Source organism: Lissotriton helveticus, chromosome 11 (genome assembly GCF_964261635.1).
Source record: "Lissotriton helveticus chromosome 11, aLisHel1.1, whole genome shotgun sequence".
In the NCBI taxonomy this organism is placed as follows: Eukaryota; Metazoa; Chordata; class Amphibia; order Caudata; family Salamandridae; genus Lissotriton; species Lissotriton helveticus.
The window spans coordinates 861,206,718-861,227,965 of record NC_136072.1 but is presented as its reverse complement, the minus strand read 5'-3'; the positions used below and the strand labels follow the sequence as shown (position 1 = coordinate 861,227,965).

Below are 21,248 nucleotides of genomic sequence, written 5' to 3'. Positions count from 1 at the left end.
TCTCCTGAAACCAAGACAGCATAGACATACTTTCACACCCCACTTTTGAGATGATCGGTGTTACTTGCAAGTTTGATTTGGTTATTGGGAGTTCAAGATGGCAGCAGACCCTTCCACTGCCAAATTCCTTAATGGTCTTGAAGATGCCTCTGATGTGCTCACTTAAATGACTGTTGTAAGCACTGCTCAATGTGAGGTGCACACTTTGAAGCAAAACAGAAAACTGCATGAAGAGCTGTTGTGTACTAGTGATATTCATAAGAGGTAAAGATGAGCATGCCAGATTTTTACACATTTCCTATCCCCCCCCCAAATCCATCGAGTATATGCTTTTTTTGTTAATTGTGAGGCGTTTTATTGCTCAATTTACTACTCACTGGAGCCACACTAAAGAAAAACCTGCTCACATAACTAAAATGGGCGTGCAGATGTCTGGAAGTAAGGCTATAAAATAATTTTACAAAACATACAAGAGCCCTCAGGTCTGAAAGGTGAAGTTTAGGCTAAGAGGGAAAACTCCATAGCAAAAAAGGTGTCAATTTAAAGAACTGTTTCCTTCACCCACCAGCGGTGGCATGCTTCATCATTGGTGAACCTCCTCGCGTCATGAAGCCTAGACATGGTGCGGGCTACAACCCCCTCCCTGAGAGGGAGGAGCTCAGGGATGTTTTATATACTAGGAGAGTAATTACTAATACTCATCGTGTGCTACAAGATATGATGAGGGACACTGTACAAGTGATGAGGTGAATTAAAACTAACAACAGAGTCTTTATTCAGGCTGCCATGTGCTAGGATTAAAAACATAGGACACAACAGGAAAACATTAAACCCAGTTGTTTTGTACTAAGATGAACATGTTTCAGCCAATTACCTAATAAGTGTTGTGGATTTCTTCAGGATCAGATACGTGCTACTGCTGTGAAGGTGATATATACAAGAGAAAGTGTATTATTAAAGTATATTCTTTATATACAAAACCAGCGATCCATGGATTTTCAAGGTGATGGATTCACTGGTAGTACCAGTTAGGAAACATCAAAAACATACAATACAGTTTGAAAAAGTGTTAAGCAAATCTCAACTTCAAAATTGTGAGGCAACTGTGTCAACACAAATTCTTTATGCATATGTGAAAGAGACCCCTAAACCGCCCGGTGTGACTCTGGCGGTAGGGAAACCAAGAATTAGAACCCAGTTTGCAGAGCACCAGAAACAAGTGTCTGAAATGGACACTCACCCGCATGAGTCGGGTGTAAGGTCTCAGCTGTCCTTGGCATAGATGCTCAATGGGCAGTCACGTCTCCAGCCTGTATGATAGAAGGTAGGGACATTACCAAAAAATAAATAAAAGGGTGTATCAACAAACATGACTACAGTGGAGACCAAATCGCTATCTAAACAATAGAATGAAAGACTTCGATGCAAAATCCTATAGGAGGGAGAGTCACTTCAAAAAGTGTCAGAAGTACAAAAATACGATTGTTTGAAATGTGTGCAATATTGAGTGTATTCAAATAAGCCAGACATTCTATCATGAGGCCATTTTATTTGGAGTGAAGCTAGATGGAATGTTGGACTGTTGCAATTGGAATGTCAGAAACCTCATATGGCCAGGGACTGCCGGAGGACCCCCACCCTTCCGTTAACCAACATAACATTATTAACAGGACAGGAGAGGGCTTTCTTTGGAAGGCGGGGGATCTTTCGACCCCCCGGCCGTATTTATTAAAACATACAAAATAAATCAAAATTGAAATAAACAATACTTACACAATTACTCAGAAAAAGTTACAATTGATATATACAGGTATTCAGATGGCTAACCTTAACATATTTCTACTACAAGGTATTTCCTATCTGAAACTAACATATCAATTCACATTATACAATAGTTAATTTTCTGCGTACCTATTTGGGCCTACGGCAAGGTCAGTAACTGGTGTCAGATCCTTAACACTAAACCACGCCCTCCTGAAGGAGTGCGCCTGCGCAGGAGGGCCCGTTTACAGTGGGGGCACATCCCCTCCCCAGTTACCCCTGTACGCCCTATTTAACCACGCCTTTCTGTCAGAGTGCGCATGCGCAGGAGGGCCAGTTTACCGTGGGGGCACATCCCCTCCCCGGTTAACCCCGTACGCCCTATTAACCACACCCTTCTGTCGAAGTGTGCATGCACAGAGGGCCCGCTTACCGTGAGGGTACTTTGGCCCCCCGGTTACCCCGTACGCTCCATTAAAGGGGGCCCTTGCATCTCTGCGCCGTTTACTGGCGTCATTGTGCACGTGCGGGGTGGACAAACAGCCTAGAGAAAGCGTGACTGTCTCCCCCGCACCCGTACCCAACAGGCTGTACCTGCCCCTGGAGTTCTATGAGAGCCCACTTGTCTCTCCCTTTGGGCGACCCTATTCGAGAATGGCGCCGCCCCCCTAAGGACCTTAAATTAACTGCTCACCAATCATGACCTTACCGCCTGACCAAGGCATAGTAATAAATACGACGATTGATGACCTGAAAAGGGGAGAAAGTTCTAAGGAACAAAACATATGAATCAGACACTTTGTCATACATAAACACTTGTAACCAAATTATGAACACCTTCATAACACACAATAACAATCATCTGCTTTAGGGGATGGTGGGTGGGAAAATTAATATCAGCCTCCTAGAGGCTGGAAGGGGCAGACCGTGGCGCGCAGGAGTCAAAGAGGCCGACTCCCGCGCTGCACGGCCTTTTAACCCTTCGCAGGCCAGGCCGGATCTAACCGCACTGGCCTTTGTTCCCTTCGTGGCCCGGAAGTGACTCAATCACTTCTGGGTCACCAGGGAACCCGGGGCAAGTGGGGGCCGGTGCGCCCCGCCATAAGTGCGACGGGGCCGATGACGGCCCGCCTTTCCATATGGCCAGGGGCTGCCGGAGGACCCCCACCCTTCCGTTAACCAACATAACATTATTAACAGGACGTGATAGGGCTTTCTTTGGAAGGCGGGGGATCTTTTGACCCCCAGGCCGTATTTATTAAAACATTCAAAATTAATCAAAATTGAAATAAACAATATTTACACAATTACACAGAAAATGTTACAATTGATATATACAGGTATTCAGATGGCTAACCTTAACATATTTCTAGTACAAGGTATTTCCTAACCGAAACTAACATATCAATTCACATTATACAATAGTTAATTTTCTGCATACCTATTTGGGTCTACGGCAAGGTCAATAACTGGTGTCAGGTCATTAACACTAAACCACGCCCTCCTGAAGGAGAGCGCATGCGCACGAGGGTCTGTTTACCGTGGGGGCACATCCCCTCCCCGGTTACCCCCCTACGCCCTATTTAACCACGCCCTCCTGTCGGAGTGCACGTGCGCAGGAGGGCCCGTTTACCGTGGGGGCACATCCCCTCTCCGGTTACCCCCGTAAGCCCTACTTAACCACGCCCTCCTGTCGGAGTTATATACAAGGAACAATATCCCAACCGGTATTGTTTGCAGACAGTTATTGAGGATATCTGTACAGTATTATCCAAAACAGAGAAAGGAGACTCAGTTAGATTTTCATATGTGCTCAAGGCATCATTTTTATAAGCGTTCCGAGAAATATAGGGCAATTGTAATTAACAGTTGATATCAACACTGCAATTATTGAATAGTACGTAACAGCCCAAGGTTGTACAAGGTGCACGAGTGCAAAGGTGAGTGACACTACAGCAACACAAGTGACAGTGAGAGCAGCGTGGACGGCGCAAAGTGTATGGTGAACAGTTATATACAGTGAATAAAAACAACAAAGTGGTTTCAGAATAGTTCAAGAAGATTGTTATTCATTTTCCATTTTTTTGCGAAAACCACTGTGTGAGGGGCGCCTAGAATCTCGCTGGAGAGTCGATGGCGTTTCGATCCGTAGGATTTAGGATCATCATCAGGACAAATGAGGGCTGGTAGCAGTGCGTTTAGGCAACAGGTAGGTAAGGCAAGGGTTGGCGGGTAAATAATTCCGCGTCTGTAGGGCTGCCTTGATGGACGTCCCGTGGCAGAGGAAGGGTCCAGACTCAAATGATCAGTGCTGCAAGGACATATGAGAAATTAATGAATTAAAGGGGTGTCCGGAGCCGCGTGGTCAGTGAATGGGTCTGCGCTTGTCTCAGCGTGATCCGCGGGAGAGAGAGGAAGGGGAGAAGACCCAATCAAATTTAGGAGTCATAAGTTTACAGAGCCTCGTGGTCCATGGAAGAATCTGCGCTGATCTCGGAGTGATCGGCGGAAGGGGGGGGGGGGGGAACTCAATCTCTCCTCGAGTGAAACAGGCGAGTCAAGTGTTGTCCGGGTGTTGCCATGTCGGAGTGCGTGTGCACAGGAGGGCCCGTTTACCGTGGGGGCACATCCCCTCCCCGGTTACCCCCATACGCCCTATTAACCACGCCCTTCAGTCAAAGTGCACATGCGCAGAGGGCCTGCTTACCGTGAGGGTACTTTGGCCCCCCGGTTACCCCGTACGCTCCATTAACTCCATTAAAAGGGGCCCTTGCATCTCTGCGCCGTTTACTGGCGTCATTGTGCACGTGCGGGGTGGCCAAACAGCCTAGAGAAAGCGTGACTGTCTCCCCCGCACTCATGTACCCAACAGGCTGTACCTGCCCCTGGAGTTCTATTAGAGACCACTTGTCTCTCCCTTTGGGCGACCCCATTCAAGAATGGAGTCACCCCCCTAAGGACCTTAAATTACCTGCTCACCAATCATGACCTTACCCCCACAGGCCAGCATAGTTGACCGACTATCTGGCCACCCCTACCCTCCTACACTGAAAGGTCATGCCCTAACCTTAAATTCTCACACCTAGCCATCATATGTTCAACTATCGGGCCCTACCAACTCCTTGCAAGATCATATCTTGTTCCTATACTCCCTTTTGTAGGCAAGAAAAGTTCTCTGCAATGGTTTCAACCCCAGACGTGTACAAACGGACGCAGTGTTTCAAGAAGCACGACTCCCCCCAGATGCACCCCTCGGCTACGGTCTGCAATTAGCAAGCCTCCCTACTGTTGTTACTAGGTATTTGCTTCCATGGGCATAATATGGCCTCACAGACTCGCTTCCTCACTTCGGGAGATCTGAAATGTCTGCGCCAGGGTGTACCCAGAGTACGGACATGTCGACCCCTTTCTACCCAGGCGTCCTGGTGTACCTGTTCATTCAGGCCCCCCCCCACCAACCCCACCCCTCAAATGCGTGCTAATTATGCTAGGGTGACTGATCCAGGGAAATTAAACGTGCCGCCGTAGGCCGCCAGATGGGCTTAATTGAATGGCATTACGCTGCGCCCGAGAATACACGGCGCTCCTGACGCTGCCACCCACTGTCAGTGTAACTGAAAAGGCTACCCGTCCGTGTATGTCTACCTTTTTACTATGGAAGTCTCCAAACGCGCTGTGTCTACTAACACGGCAACTGGGAGCTCGGGCCCCCGTAAAGGCAGAGTCCAGCTTCCCGACAAGGGGTGCTGAGGTGTTGCATCGGCCTATTACTGCTGGGTTTGGCCAGGTTGGCCAGGCATATCCCTGTGCACTGCCACATTACTATCGTTGTCCCTACGAATTGGTATCCTATGAATATACTATGACGACCACGGTGGCCCTGCGAGCACAGGCGCCGTTTCTGTAGAAATACAGTTTCCTGATAAGGAACAGACTGCCATCTTATGTGAAGCAACATCCGCTACATTACTACGGCCGGCCAAATCTAGGGTTAACACACCAATAAACAATCAACCCAGTGTTGGCACCTCCTGAGTCCTGGATTGGTCGCCCATCACACTTTACGTCTTTCTTGCCATTCCTGTACCTGACGTATGCGTCCCTTTGGCTGTCCACCTGTTGCAGTTGTTGCGGTGTGGAGCACTTCCCAGATATCCACCATGGACCCGGCCATACATAAATGGAAAAGACAAACACAAACGATTAGTGTTTCTGGCTTCCTGACGAAAGCTGCAGTACACATGCCGGTATTACATTGCCGTCACATGCTAAGCCTTAGCTAAGATTAGCACCAGACGCATTCCCATAAAACTTGCAACTGCAAGTGTTTAGCATAGCATCAGTCTGTGTCACATGCGGAGTATTTGAAATAGTGTTGCAGATAGGGTGCCCGGTAGTATGACCCTTATTAAAGAATAGACCTGGGGTCTACAGTGAATACAATAGCGCCTTCATGACTCCTTAAGGACGATACACAGTTTGAAGTGCAGTAACAGCGCATTCATTGTTACTAAAATTATGCTGCAGACAAGGACATTTCTAGCCAGGCCCATGCTAACGGTACGAAGTCCGTCAACACATACGTGTATGAGCGAATGTGTGTGACATGACCCCCCCATCAAAGCTTACGTGTACCAGCAGATGGTGCCAAGGGCTTTAGACACAGGCCCCCAAATTCTTAAGTACCGCCGCACTCTGCGCAGGGATACCCTTAAAGGTGTGACAACATGGCCTGAGGTGTACTGCTTTGACTTCATCAGTGTTGGGAGGGTACCTGAGTGACCCTCCCGCTATTTCTCTTCCCAACACTGTCCCTGAAATTACACATCACAGTACCCCAGTGAGGGATCTAATCCTATCACTGCGTCTGCAATAGCATGAAATACATATAGGTGGCGTAGAAATAGTGCGTCGGCATCCTGTGCATCATAAATGCCTCTAACATGCCTTTAACCTAGCGCCATTTACCCTATCGTGTGCCGTTTAGTCCCCGGGACGAGTGGGGGCCGGTGCGCCCCGCCATAAGTGCGGCGGGCCCGATGACGGCCCCGCCTTTCCATTTACAGGGATCAGTTAGATGTATCACTAATGTTTAGCCTGATCCACAAATAAGATTGCAAGCGGTGGAATAATCAAAAAAGTTCAGTGATTTGCCCGACGGGAGGAACAGATAGTGAAGACTAGGTAGTTCAAGGTTCATCTCAAGAACTAGGAGGGAGCAAGTAGAAAAGTCACTCGCTGTAAAATCGGAGCCGGCCATTGTGTTCCACTGCTACATCTACATTCAATACATTATGTAATGCAAAGGCTGTTGTTACCGATAAGGTAGGGGAGAAAAGATAGGGCAGAAAAAGAACTAAAAAAAGTCAGTGCGAAGAGCTCCGGCAGGTGGAGGTTAACATTGCGGCTATAAGAAACATGGAAACCCCCCATATACTAAAAGCAGGAGGCCAGCAAATGTTGCAGTCACGCTGTCAAAACACTAAGGACTCACCTAAGTGTAAGGGTTGAGAGTGCCGTTCGCCATGCCGAGGGACAGGAACACTGGAGAACGGCCGGTTACCGTGAGTGACTTATACTCCGGGCTGACCTGTTTACCATGTACTTCCTGCTTGGAAGCAAGGCAGGTCGGGAAATGTAGTTTGGCTGATTTTGGCGAACTGTCAGAAAACGTCATGTGAGAAAGAAAGCAGTTCTGTTCTGATTCGTGATGAAAGGGAGACATCAAGTTTTGTAAACATGTGAAATGTTAATCCAATAGGTGTATGTAATAGGAAATAGTTATCCAATCGTACAAGTACACTTAGTGTTGCATTCTAAGGAATGGAGTGCAGAGACTAACCAGTTAACTCAAGTCACTGAGACCTGAGAAGGGGATGTGATGACAGAGAGACAAAGGGGTTGACCTAATGTAATTGTAGTGATGGGTACACTGGTGTCCTAAGCTTATTATAGGTAGGCATATTATGAGATAGATAGCATAGCACTTCATCGTTAAGACCCCTCTTATCGGTCCTCAATCTGAACACCCATCGTTGTTCAATTTTGAGAAGAGTTTTTGTTATGTTGGGTGAGGTAGATATCAGATAGGTTTGTCCAATACCGTCCATCACAGGTCCTCCGGAAGGTGGCTTTTTTTCCAAAAAGTGATCTATGAGCTTGGTAGCTTGTTTCTGCACCCAATGGTGCTTTTGTGTTCCATGATCCGAGTCTTTACTTTGCGCCTGGTCATATCTTAGATTGTATGGGCATGTAATTAGATATATTAATCTCTCACTATTGCAATTGGTGTGTTGCTTCAACAGCCAAGGTTTATCGGTCCCAATATTGATGGATTGTGTGACGTAAGTCTGGGTGCATACCCCACATGATCCACACAGGTAGTGCCCTTGAACCGGTGGGAGACCCGAGAGAGCATATTTTCTGGTGTTCAATGTGGGTTTAGGTCTGGTACAGACAAGTCAGTCTTTCAAATTATTCCTCCTTTTAAAAGCAAACAAGGGTTGTTGCAGAGATAGTTCACCTTTATTCAGAAGGTGAGTACACATACCAGTCTGTCAACAGATTCTCTGTCCGATATGGTTTGTATGTTATTCCTGCTAGCTTCTTAATTAATTAAGGTCAGCAACAAGCAGAAAGAAGCAGAATAAAGGTCAGAAACGAGAAAAAAAGAGTCTGAATAAAAGTCAGCAATGAGCAGGAAGAGGCAGAACAAAAGGTGAAAAACTACCAGAAAAGGGCAGTCTAAAGATCAGCAGCGAACAGAAAGAGGTGAAATAAAGGTGAGAAACAAACAGAAAGTAGCAGAATAAAGGTCAGAAGTGAGCAGAAGCAGGTAGAATAAAGTTCAGAAATGAGGCAAAATAAAAGTGAGAAAGGAGCAAAAGAGGCAATATAACGGTCAGCATTGAGCAGAAAGAGGCAAAGTAAAGGTGAGAAATGAGCAGAAAGAGGCAACATAAAGGACAGCAATGAGCAGGAGCCTAAGAAAGATGACAAACAAGCAGGAAGAGGCTGAATATTTGTCAGAAACTAGCACAAATAAGCAAAATAGAGATCAGAAATGAGCAGAAAGAGGCAGAATAAAGGTCAGAAATTAGCAGAAAGATACAGAAAAAAGGCCAGCAACAAGCAGAACAGCAAAATAGAGATCAGAAACTAGCAGGAAGAGGCAAAATAAAGGTCAACAACAAGCAGAAAGAGGCAAAATAAAGATCAGAAACAAGCATAAAGAGGCCAAATAAAGGCCAGCACAGAGCTGAATAAAGGCAAAATAAAGATATGATCAAAGTATGCTAAAGATCTGATGAAGGTGAGAAATGAGCAGAAAAAGTCAAAAAGAAGGTCAGGAACGACCAGAAAGGGTCAAAATAAAGGTCCGAAGTAAGCAGAAAATGGCAGAAATTGAGCAGAGAACAAGCAGAAGAGCGCAAAACAGAGCACTCGGACGCTCACGCATGCCTCACAGACCCACTCAGGGACTCTCACACCCACTCACAGACTTACTGAGACACTCATGAACTCACACACACACACACACACACACACACACACACATACACTGTCAAACATTAATGGTTACATTTAGGAAATTAAATTGAAAAAAACATTACAAATTCACTTAAAAAACCAAAAGGTTTCAAGGACATTATATTTAGGAAATAGAATTTTAAAAAACGTAGAAATTCACAGAAAAAAACAAAGGTTACAGGAATGTTATAGTTAGGCACAGATTTCACTTGTATAAAACCATAGACATGGTCAGTGACAACACTGTTTACATCATCCACATAACCACTCGGAAACCCACTCACACCCCTATACTGCAACTTACGCCCTGCAATGCACTGCTTAAAACCTCACATATTACATCACTCATAACAAGCATTTAACAGGAAATAGGCCTGCAAACATGATAATACCTAAAAAATAGAAATAATAATTTTTAGCAACATAAGAGAATGCTAATGGAAATGACAGAGATGTGCCTACACAACATACTTTTATTCGACACAAAGTTATTCAAACACAAATGACTGCTGTGTGATTTTCATTCTAACCAAGCAATGCTAACCTAACAATGGGTTGGGGGGCAACAGCAGATTGCATGGATAATTGAAATCGATGAGTTCACTGAAAAATAATGACGTAGCTTTGATTAATCGATTATTTGTTCCTAATCTGGGATAGCACACAAAAATAATTCACAAAATATCACAAAAACTGAACAATAATCAGGCAAAGCTACAAATCATGTATGAAATAAGCGAAACAAGGGTGACTTTCCTAAACATTGACATCTATGTTCAAGAGAACAGGATTCACAAAACAAACACTGCATAGAAAGGAAACGCCCTAATATGTCGTATTAAATGCAGAAAGCATTCACCATAAGAGTTCAAAATGGAGCATTCCACTGGTGAATTCTTGAGAATCAAAAAAAATTGTTCTCAAGAAATGGAATTTGAAAAATACAGTCAAATAACAAGTGAATGTTTCAAAGCGTGCAAATATCCAAATGCCTTAATAAAATCCGGTCTTCAAAAAGCAAAACCCTAAAACAGAATGCAGATTCTGCGCATGAAAGACAAACAACCAGAAACAAATCAAATAAGATTAATAACCAACTAATTTGCAGAAACAAACAAACTGAATCATATATTAAGATGACACTGGGGCCTATTAAAACTACATCCTGTAGAGGCAGAGATGGTAGGAGATCACCCAAATGTAATGAACAGAACAGAAGGCCACAAAACCTGAAGGATAAATTAGTGCACAGTCACTTCAAGAAAACCAACAAAACCTGGATGAACTCCGCAAGGTTCTGGAAGTGTAACCAATGCAAGGTGTGTAAAATAGCATTTAACATGAAAGAATTCACCTTGAAAACTGGCAAAATAAGGCAACCGCAGAAATGCACACCATCATTGAATCTTGCACCTTTAATAAAGATTATGAACCTCTTGACATAAAGATGAACACAAGTTTGTATCAGCACTTGCGCTTTAACCATTCAGCACATTTAAACAATTTGCAAGAAAAAAAGCACAATTTGGACTTTAGGTAACAAAAAGAAAAATTCCATCATTAGAACAAAGTGAATGACATTTTCCAGAACAGCATGGAAAATAAGTCAAAACTGTTATTATTACTGTGTGGGGTACATAAACGTTGTTGAAGGACTAAGAACTTTTATCCTGTGATCAAGGTCCAGGGGGAGCGAAACGCGTGGGTGTTGCACTTTCTGTGATTTTATTAATAAATTGAGCAGATATACATCCACCCAGAGTGTGATTCTTCCTTGTTGCCAATCTGGTGACAACTGAGATATAAATATTACTAACCCTGGGCAAAGCACTACGCTACGCTCGCGTAGTTTTGCGAAGTTTGCGCAACTTAGCACTACGCGAGCGAACACGCGTAGGGTAGTGCAGCGGTCATTTTTTGCTTGTTCGCGGTTCTCAACGTCATGTTCGCGACCGCGAGCAAGCAAAATGACATCCCGGCGAGACTCAACGTGGGAAGGTCAGGTTTCTCATTGCGAGTAGTCGTGCATGCTCGCGACCGCTGCGATGAGAAACTACCAGTTCGCGTTGAGAAAGCTGCCGCTCGAGTAAAAATCTACTTGAGCGGCAGAAAACTACAGCTCGCACTGTGCAAGATGCCGTTTTCAATGATTGCACAGTGCCGGGTGCATGTTCACACTGTGCAATCATTGAAAATGCATCTTGCACAGTGCGAACAAGCTACTACGCAGCTCGCGTAGTGCAAAGTGCACTTCGCGTAGTGCTACTTCGCGAACTACGCCCACCCTTAAATATTACCTACTGGTAGGTAGTTGTAGTTCGAACCTAGTTTCCATAGGAAAATTATTTTTTGATTTGCTTATAACTTTGGCGTCGTTTAACAAATCTTTGTGAAATTCTCCCCCCCCAAAAAGTTTATCCAGGTCAGCTCCTATCCTGAAAATTTGCGGGTGATTCGTCAAGTGGGGGCTGAGAAAAAAGGGGGTTCCAAAACACGTTTTCCCTGAGCTACAGCCCGAACTGCTGAACGAAATGACCCCAAATTTTGCAAAAAGGTAGAGCTTGGTTCGGAAAGCAACCTTTTTTTAAATGATGTAAATCCATTCTGTAGTTTGAGAAATTCAAAAAATAAGAGTCAAAAAATCAATTTCCCTTCGGAAACTTTCCGCAATGCTACAGCCGAAACTACTGAACAGAATTGCCCCAAATTTGGCAAAAAGGTAGTGCTTGGATCAGAAAGCGGCGACCTTTTTTTTTTTTAAATGGTTTAAATCCGTTCAGTAGTTGCTGAGAAAATAGAAAAATAAAAGTTTTGATATCTGGGCGGAGCCTAACTCCAGAGCACGAGCTTCACTCGGATTGGCTGCCAACACTCCAAACCAGGAAGTGTTGGCAGCCATCGTGTGACTCGGTAGAGGAGAGTCACCAGAAAACAGAGAAACAAAGATATAAAACAAGAGAAGGGGGCAGGGTAGAAATACAGAAACACCCTGACCCCCTAGGCCTACTTAGGGAGTCTCAGAAGGACCCCCCGGGCCCAAAAAAGCATTAAAAAATAAAAAAATCAGCGCACTTCACGCTGGGATTGTGGGTACTCGCGTTTTATTTTAATGAGGCCTCTTGGTGGACTAGGTTCCGGGGCATTTCTTAAAAAAATAGTGGGGGCTCGTTGGAGTTCGGGGGCCCCAGCCCCGGGGCTTTACTCATGTTTGGAGGGGGGTTGCGCGGCCCCCCTCCTGGAGCCCTCCATGTGATTATAACTGTGGCATAGTTTGACGAATCTTTACGTAATTTACCAAAAAGTTTCTCTTTTTTGATCAGTTCTTGTCTTGAAAGTTTGGGGGTAATTGGTCACGGGGGGCTGAGAAAAAAGGGGGGTCCCCAAACTTGTTTTCTCAATGCATTTTCCATAGGAAACTTTAGACAAGGCTACAGGTCAAACCGCTGAACGGGATTATGCCAACTTTGGCAGGGAGAAAGGTCTTAGCCCAGAAAGCACGCTTTTGTTTAAATGGTGTAAATCCATTCAGTAGTTTTTGAGAAATATAAAATTTGACAGATATCGATATTTGGGAATTCTGACATCTGATTGGCTGAGGGGTTACGAGCACAAGCTTGAGGCTGGTTGGCTGTGAACGGTTGAAACTAGGAAGTGTTGCTAGCCATTTGTGATTCAGTCCATCAGCTCGCATCTCTCCCTCTACAAGCCATCAGGTGCGTAGTTCTACCTCTGCAAGGCAACACTGAAAATATACTGCAGCTCTGTCTGTGTGAGATACCCCTTTCACGGTCCCTCTCCCCACATCACTGGCTCGCGGCTCGCTCCCCACGCCACAGGAAGTCAGGACCTCGGTATGTTGTGTTATACCAAAAACACGCCTCAGTGCACAGAAACCCCTATCTGGCTAGCTATAGTTTGTCATTCGTTCTCCGTACTACAGTGGAGCTACCAATGATTAGATATCCTAGAACAACGCGACTCGGGTCCTCTCAGAATTCGTGGAAACAAGACACTCTTTCGCTTAGACACCTGTTCACAATGTGAGTAACCAGAAACTTTGTATAGTTTAAAATGTTTATTTCAACTAACGAGCTCTGTAATGTAGTACACGTGCTAAGGTGAGCAAAGAAATGCATGTAAACAATACAATTAGCATAGTTAGAATTGCATAAAGTACGAATGGGGAAAGGATATTATAATGTCAGTGGATTAAGCCAATAGCACTCAACACCCTCCCCATGCTACGAGCTATGTTTATTATATCAGTGGAAGACCTCTGACTCATTCGTTCTCCGTACTACAGCAGAGCTACCAATGATTAGATATCCTGGAACAATGAAACTCAGGCCCTCTCAGAATTCCTGGGAACAAGACAATCTTTCGCTTAGACACTCACACCTGTTCACAATGTGAGTAACCAGAGACTTTGTATAGTTTAAAATGTTTAATTCAACTAACAAGCTGTATAATGTAGTATACGTGCTAAGGTGAGGAAAGAAATACATGTAAACAATACAATTAGCATAGTTACAATTGCAGAAAGTATAAATGGGGAAAGTATTTTATAATGTCATTGGATTAAGCCATGTAGAGTTTACCACCCTCCCAATGCTACGAGCTTTGTTTATTACATTAGTGGAAGGGCTCTGGTGAGAGAGAGAAAAAAAAAACATGTGGCACAGCCAAATGAATTCATCAGTGTGTAAGAGCAGTAAGTTGCAACAGCTTCCAATAGGAAATCATTATTTTCATCTGAAAAAGTAGACGCCATCCAATTGAGCAATTTGAAGGAGCAAACGTGCTCATTGATTATTGTTGCTTCCAGCACCATAGCAGGGCAACTTGCGTGGCACTCAATGTAACTCCGTTGCAGGAAATCATGTGCAGCCGTACATACATCCCACTGAGCTAGCACACCAAGTGCAGCAGCATATGCCATGTACCCAATACCGGAACATTCACGCTCATGATTCACCAAAGGGTTCATCAGTAAAGGAAAATCCGGGTCAGGCGACACTGTTTGCGAGGCATAGGTCCAACGCCTATTGGAAGGGACAGGACATGCATGTGAACACTGGCTTGATGCAAGTATACCTGGAATAGCGTAAAGACAAATTGTAAGCCATGCTGAGAGTGGCCAGCGGCAAGGTGCCATAATAGTCATGCTTGCGGTTGCAAAGTAGCTGTAGTAGGGCTGGGTTGTGAACGAGCACAAGTGGAGCAGCCATTTCTGAGCATGCAGATCAAGAGGAAAAGTCTGGCAGCCAAAGTTAGTCAAAGTGGCAACCCGCCAAAAACACTCGAGAAAATAGAATGAATGAAAGCAGGGATCACACCAAAAATAGTTTGAAAACACGTTACAAGGCCGGATCGCACAAGCTAAAAAAAAATTGCCAGCCCTGTTGTATGCGAAGCATTGAAAATAGAATGAATTAGTTCACCAAAATGTTGTGGGAGATCAGTGTTTAAAAGATTATGAACTTCTGTTGTCGTGTTAGCCACCTGCAGGACATACGTCTCAGGGGCAGAAGTGAAAGAAACTTCTTTCAGGGATAATAAGGCTCTTATTCGGCTCAGCTTGTCGAACTCTGCCTACAATGTCGGAATGCAAGGCCAAATCAAGGTATCGAAACTCCCCTGTGAGGGAGGAAACAGCAAGTTTTTACAGCAAACTATACGATCTGACACAGTCACAATGTATGGAATATCTTTTAAAATGCTGCAGCATTTTTTATTATTCAAGAGTAAATAACTGCCATTACACAACATTGTTTCGTCTGTTGTTGATATTGTACAGGATGATGCATCTGTGTTATATCATGGTCAGAACCAATTACGGCTCACGGCTATGCCTTTAGAAACCAGTGTATCGGCTTGCAGCTGTGCGCCAACGAGCAGTCGGGCCCGCAGCTCTACCTCTGTGAGGCCTCTGCGAGTTAGGCCGTTAGCTCGTAGCTGTGTCTCTACTAGCAGGCCCGTTGCTCAGACCACAGCTGTCCCTCTGCGAGCCAGACCCCAGCTGTCCCTCTGCGAGCCAGTATGCTGCTGTGCCTTTGTGAGCCGACGGCACGTAGCGCTCCCTCTGCGAGCCAATATATATATTCACTGAAAAAACCATAGGTTTTACAGACGTTATAGTTAGAAATTAGCATGTAAAAAACCTTTGAAATTCACTGAACAAAACATAGGTTTCAGGGGCATTATAGTTAGCTGGATATTTCACACGTACAAAACCATAAAATTCCACTGTTATAGTTAGTTCAGCTAACTTTAACTTGTGCCCCCGCAATGCATTGCTCATGATGTACGTCACATATTACATCATTCATGGCATGGTCAGTGACATCACTGGTGACATCTCAAATGACATCACTGATGACATCATCCATGTGAAAATCTGCTGCACCTCTTCACAGTCTAATAGAACCTTTGATACATCCACTGTTAAATACAGACAACCATTTTCGAAATATAAATATATCATAGGGAGCCGTTCGTGACAATAAACAAAGCAAGTTAAAAGCACTTTGGAGTGTCCTGGCGCCTTTTTCGCAAAAGGAGAAGTTGTGAATATTATTTAGTGGGCGTCCAGAACCCACGCAGGACCGCGGCAAGTTTAAGCCCCGCACTTTCCGTGACTGCCTTCACTTTTATTGCCCCCCCCCCATCATGGAAGAACACGTGAAAGTAGCACTTGGAACAGCGAGCTCACAACAAGTAGTAACTTGCAGAAGTCTTTTTTATTTTTACATTTTCATTGATACAAAGTGCAAATAAAGAGGCAGAAATCGACCTACGCGTTTCGGCCTGCGGCCTTCGTCTGGGTATCTATATCTCCACCAATTTCCCCAAAAAGAGATGCAGGCACTCATGGGGAATTATAAAGGATGATTTATTACTCGTGCTAGCAAATGCGTTTCGGCACAACTGCCTTTCTCAATGCTTGCTGCATTACAACACACCCCTGTGACAAAAGCATTTGTATAATGGTAAATAATATTGACAGGCTGATTGTCAATAACATTTCCTCCTTCACCAACAATCTCATGTATGGGCTGCCACCTTCTGCCCAAGAGAAGTTCTTTGCTTATTAAATGGATGCTAATCGTAATCCTGTGTGCCCGTTGCAGTCTGAACCAGGGAAAAAGTTATTTAACTGTATTTCACTGTAGCTAGGGCGAGACTTGCAATCCTTGTGTGCCCGTTACAGTCTGCATGTCTCCTTCCATGAATACCATCAAATGGCCCCTCACCAGCAGCTGATGATTTAATACAGAAATTCCTACTTACTCGCAGGATTTCTTTATCCTTGGATTCAAGAATCCACAACCTTCCATCAGCAAAAATACATAAAGAATTTCTTCTGCTGTGATGGTTCAGGCAGCGAATTATTCAATCCATTTCTCAAAGTTGTGAAATGGATATATGATTGTCTCATGCACAGTTCGTCATCCACTTACCTCGGGTCCTCCGATTCGTTGCTATGAGTTTCCACACTGTTGAGTTTCTCGCCTGGCGGGAGCGGGGAGCCCAGCAATGATTTCTCCCAAGTACTTCTCCAACTCCGGCATGCCAGTACGGCTGATTTTTGCTCAGCAGGTTGGGGTATACGATGTGGATACAGCCTTTCCGCTTCAATATGAATGCCTCCCATATTTTCAACTCAAATCCTTGCGGACCAGGTGCAGACACTGAATTCTTTTCACAAAATACTTTTATTGCACAATTTATCCGCCATGACGAGCTTCGGCCACAACACTGGCCTTGTTCACATGCTTGCAGAGCCATTGCAAAAAACCCTTTCAATAGTGTCATATGATCAAGGATACTGAGGTAAGGCTTCATGTTTTTTTGTGTCGTTTTATTGGGCGGTTGCTTCAGTTTATGTTTATTTCAATCACAATTCGTTTGACAATGTAAAACATTCTTTTGCACTTACTCTATTGGTTATAATCACTGGACAGATATATGTTAAAACATATTAAGTTGATTTGAGTTTGTCACACTAAATTCCATAAGTTACATTCTCTATTTTCTCCAACTATGTGGAACAAAAGCACATATTACATTACATATTGCAGTAATATTTGTAAACTTGTACCATGTGCTTAACGTTCACCACCAACGCCATGTAGACTAATATATCACCTTAGAGATTATTGGTCGGTTCCGTCCATTTGCTGTTTTTCACAATTGAGCCCAAGATGGCAATGTCCCTTTGTTTACATACACAAATATTATATATATACATACATACGTACACACAAACAAACACTCTGCCATCAAGTGAAGGTGAGAAAAAAAGAGAGGGTCTCAAAATGCAAAATCCCTGTGCTTTTTCTGTAGACTTATTTAACCAGGGCTACAGCCGCAACTGCTGAACGTAATTACACCAAATTTGGCAGGAAGTTAGATCTTGGTCAGCTGATCGTGCTTTTTGTGATTTGGTGTAAATCCATTCAGTAGTTATTTGGAGATATTAAGGTTAAAATATAATTGTATATCTGGACTCTTGGGTCCACAAGAGTCTCAAGAGAGCCTTGTAGGAGCCCCAATTTAAACCTAGAGTGCTCAGACTGGCCCAAGGAGCTTTATTTCCCTTGGGCCAACTCGCTCCTGCAGGAGTCAGACTCCAGCGGGAGCAAGCGATCTGATTGGCTTCCAGCAACATGTGTTGCTGCCAGCCATTACATGACTCGGGGACTTATCCCCTGTCTTGAAGTAATAAAACAAATAGTGATATAAGGGGGCAGGGTAGGGCTACCCTGCCTCCCTAGGCCCAATGGGTTGGGTCGCACGTGGCCTTTAAAGTCTACATGGTGGGTGCCCTGTGTGGGGACTGGGATACTCACTTTCCCAGCCTAATGAGGCTCGGGGAGGGGGGCCATGCAACTCCGGTCCCCTTTAAAAAGAAAAATTGTCCAATATTGACCCTTTTAATTGCTGCTAAGTTTGCAGAGGCACCAAATCACCTACAAGCTCCACTTGCTTGGCCCCACCCCTTCCACATTAGTAGTATGCGACAGTGTTCACACCATTTTCCACGCTGATGGACATTGTGTTTTCTTTACATTTGCACATTGATAATAAATCTGTAATGCTTGATGAAGGTGAATGCATCATTGATATATTGGAGCACCATCTTTTATGTAGTGACTGTCCAAGACGAGTGGGTTCTTTCTTGCCATCTCCAGGTCCGAAAGCAGAGTCCACGGTTCTCCCTTTTAATTGCTGCTAAGTATGCAAAAGTGCCAAATCACCTACAAGCTCTACCCAGTTCGGCCACCCCTTCCACATTAGTAGTAAGTAATGGTGATGGTTTGGCCACAGGGCTTGGCCTTAGACCAGGCCCTGTGGCCAACCCCTTGCTATGCACAACCAAAGGCGAGTGCAGTGAAGGGTTGGCTTCCTGTGCCATGCACAGCTGGGGGTTGGATTTACATGTTGTAATAAAATATTTCCTCATGTTAAAAAAAACTAGAAATTCACTGGAAAAAGCAAAGGTTAAATGAACGTTATAGTTAGGTGAATAGGTCAATGACAACATTAATGTTTTGAAATAAAAAAAACACAAATTCACCAGTTATAGTTAGTTGCGCTAACAATAACTTGCACCTCCGCCATCCACTGTTTAGGAGCTCACATATTACATCACTCATGTCATGTTCTATGGTACCATTTATGACATCACTGATGACATGTCAAATGACATAATTGGTGACAGAATGTACAATTCATGGAAGTATGTCTGTTGCGACCTGTATCAATTGCAGCACTCATGTCTGTTGTTGTTCTCTTATTTGGTGAGAGGCTTTTGCCATTTTGGTTATAATGCATATTGTCCTTCCCCTAGGTCTCCACCGATATGTGTGGCTGGTGTACGAGCAGCACGGCACAATCAAGTGTGAAGAGCCTGTCCTTGGAAACCGCTCTGCTGACCACCGTGCTAAGTTCTGTACATCATCCTTCCGTAAAAAGTACAATCTAGGAGCCCCTGTTGCTGGTACTTGTTTCCAGGCTCAATATGACGACTATGTGCCAGAGTTGTATGAACAATTAGGAGCAAAATAGTTTATATATTTTTTATTGATTTGGAATTTTTTTTGTACATTAAGGTTTTACCTAGACATGTGTGGTGAGACTCACAGATTTACTGATTTACCAATCTATCCATCCTTTTTTGTCAGGAGATTTGGAGGTTCTGTCTAGCTAGTACACAAAGTAGGTTCTCTAGAATTTTAGCCTTGATTTTTTTTTAAGCCCAAAAAAATAAGAAGAGCAAAATAGCCATTGTAGAGAAACTAAAATGCTGCGTAACATCCCATTGTAAAGTAAATCTCGGGGCAAAGGGATAGTGGAGTATTAACATCACTTTCACCAAATTCAAGCTTCTTGTATAAATGTAGCACCTTGATGTTATTAAGACATCAAGCCGACCAGAGAATTATTTAACGTTTTGGCCAAATCAATGTACTTTGAGGAGGATTTTCTGGGGGTATTTTGAAGTGTGACACATGTTGACTTTCGGAGGATTTGAAAACAGATAAGGTGTTTAGTTTTGGGAATTTCAGAGATGATTTAAGGCCACTCTCAAGCTACTAGCATTTGTAACACATCGGTGGGTGGGAATTTCTTGGCACTAGTTAAAGTTCCTTTATGGGACATTTTAACAGCAAATCAATTGGATTAAATCATGTATCCTTCAAATCAAAAGTTGGTCTTAAACTGTGCAGGCTTTTAAAATTGTTCTGCTTTCAATATTTTAGAGCAAAACAGAATTTCGCACCTTTGGCAGGGGGTTCTGAAGCCCACTCCCTTTTGACCAATGTGCTGGGTGATGTAGAGAACCTAACCCAAGACATAGAGGCTCTTGTTTCCGTGTTGTTTCAATTAGGCACATCAACAACGGATACCTTGGCGGAAATAGGCTTTCAAAATGCTTTTTAAGAACAACATTTTATAAAGATCTTGGGAGAATAATTGATAGCGAGTTTAGGGTACTCTCGCCCTCAAGCGTTACGTTTTTAAAGCATGTCCACTTCAGGCCAAAGCCCAGAAGAAAGTATTCGGAAAATACACATCTTAAGAATCTCCAGATCGTCTTTGTAAAAGTTCTCTTGCCGTAGGTTTATCATAATCTTAAAGTAAACATTTGTAATCGTTCCACTCTCAAGTGGCTTCTATTACCTTGAACTACTTCACTGATTTTTATCATCACTCTGACAGTCAGTCAGGTGTGTTTTATGTCTCTCAGATGAAAAGGTAACGAGACCCTCACCCTCCAAAACAGACACACTGTGCAGTGTTATGCAACACTATGTAGAGTATTCAATGGATGGCCTGAATACACCAAACGTTACTTTGTGGAAACAAAGAATAAATAGCCCTTCTTTAAATGAGAAAATACTCAGTATAACGTGACTTACTGTCCTTTTTGGCAGCTTGACTACCATAACTGTAGCATAACCTATATCTCTCTTTAACAAATATGTGTTTCGCTTGCCTCTCATTTACTTTTAGGTTTTTAATATAGCTTTTCAAACGATCTGTAACAAATATTTTGTCTGTCTGGTTTTAATAAAAACGAAAGATGAACTATGCTGTGGACTGGCCTTATATGTTCTTGTATCTCAATAGTATTCCATATTCAACAAGTGGGGGAAAAAAAGACTTTTGTAGTTTGAAATGCTCCTGTTTACTATAACAAGTGTGATATTCAGATTTCCTGCTCACAATGTAAGAAATTAAAGTGCATTCTATAGATTGGATTAGTAATTGAAAGACACAGAACATTCGAATAAATACTTTGCTGTTCAGACTGCCTTCAAGGTACTTCAGTTCCAAGAGTACCGATTTTTGTTTTCATTTATTTTTTTTCCTCCTGGTTGGCATCTATCTTAGTCACAAGCTTAAAATGTTCTCACTGCCCAATGGACGTTAGAGCCAAATCTGTTTTC

The 21,248-nt window shown here is 43.6% G+C and overlaps 1 protein-coding gene across 1 annotated transcript in view; it reads left to right on the top strand.

Moving 5' to 3' along the window:
• LOC144792198 (phosphatidylethanolamine-binding protein 1-like) overlaps nucleotides 1–20,891 on the top strand; it is a 103,946-nt gene extending 83,055 nt beyond the window's left edge. The window contains exon 4 of the mRNA XM_078667100.1: nucleotides 19,145–20,891. Within this exon, the coding sequence (XP_078523226.1) occupies nucleotides 19,145–19,362 (218 nt within the window). The 3' untranslated portion in view covers nucleotides 19,363–20,891. The remainder of the gene's footprint in view (nucleotides 1–19,144) is intronic.
• Nucleotides 20,892–21,248: the final 357 nt, after the last annotated feature.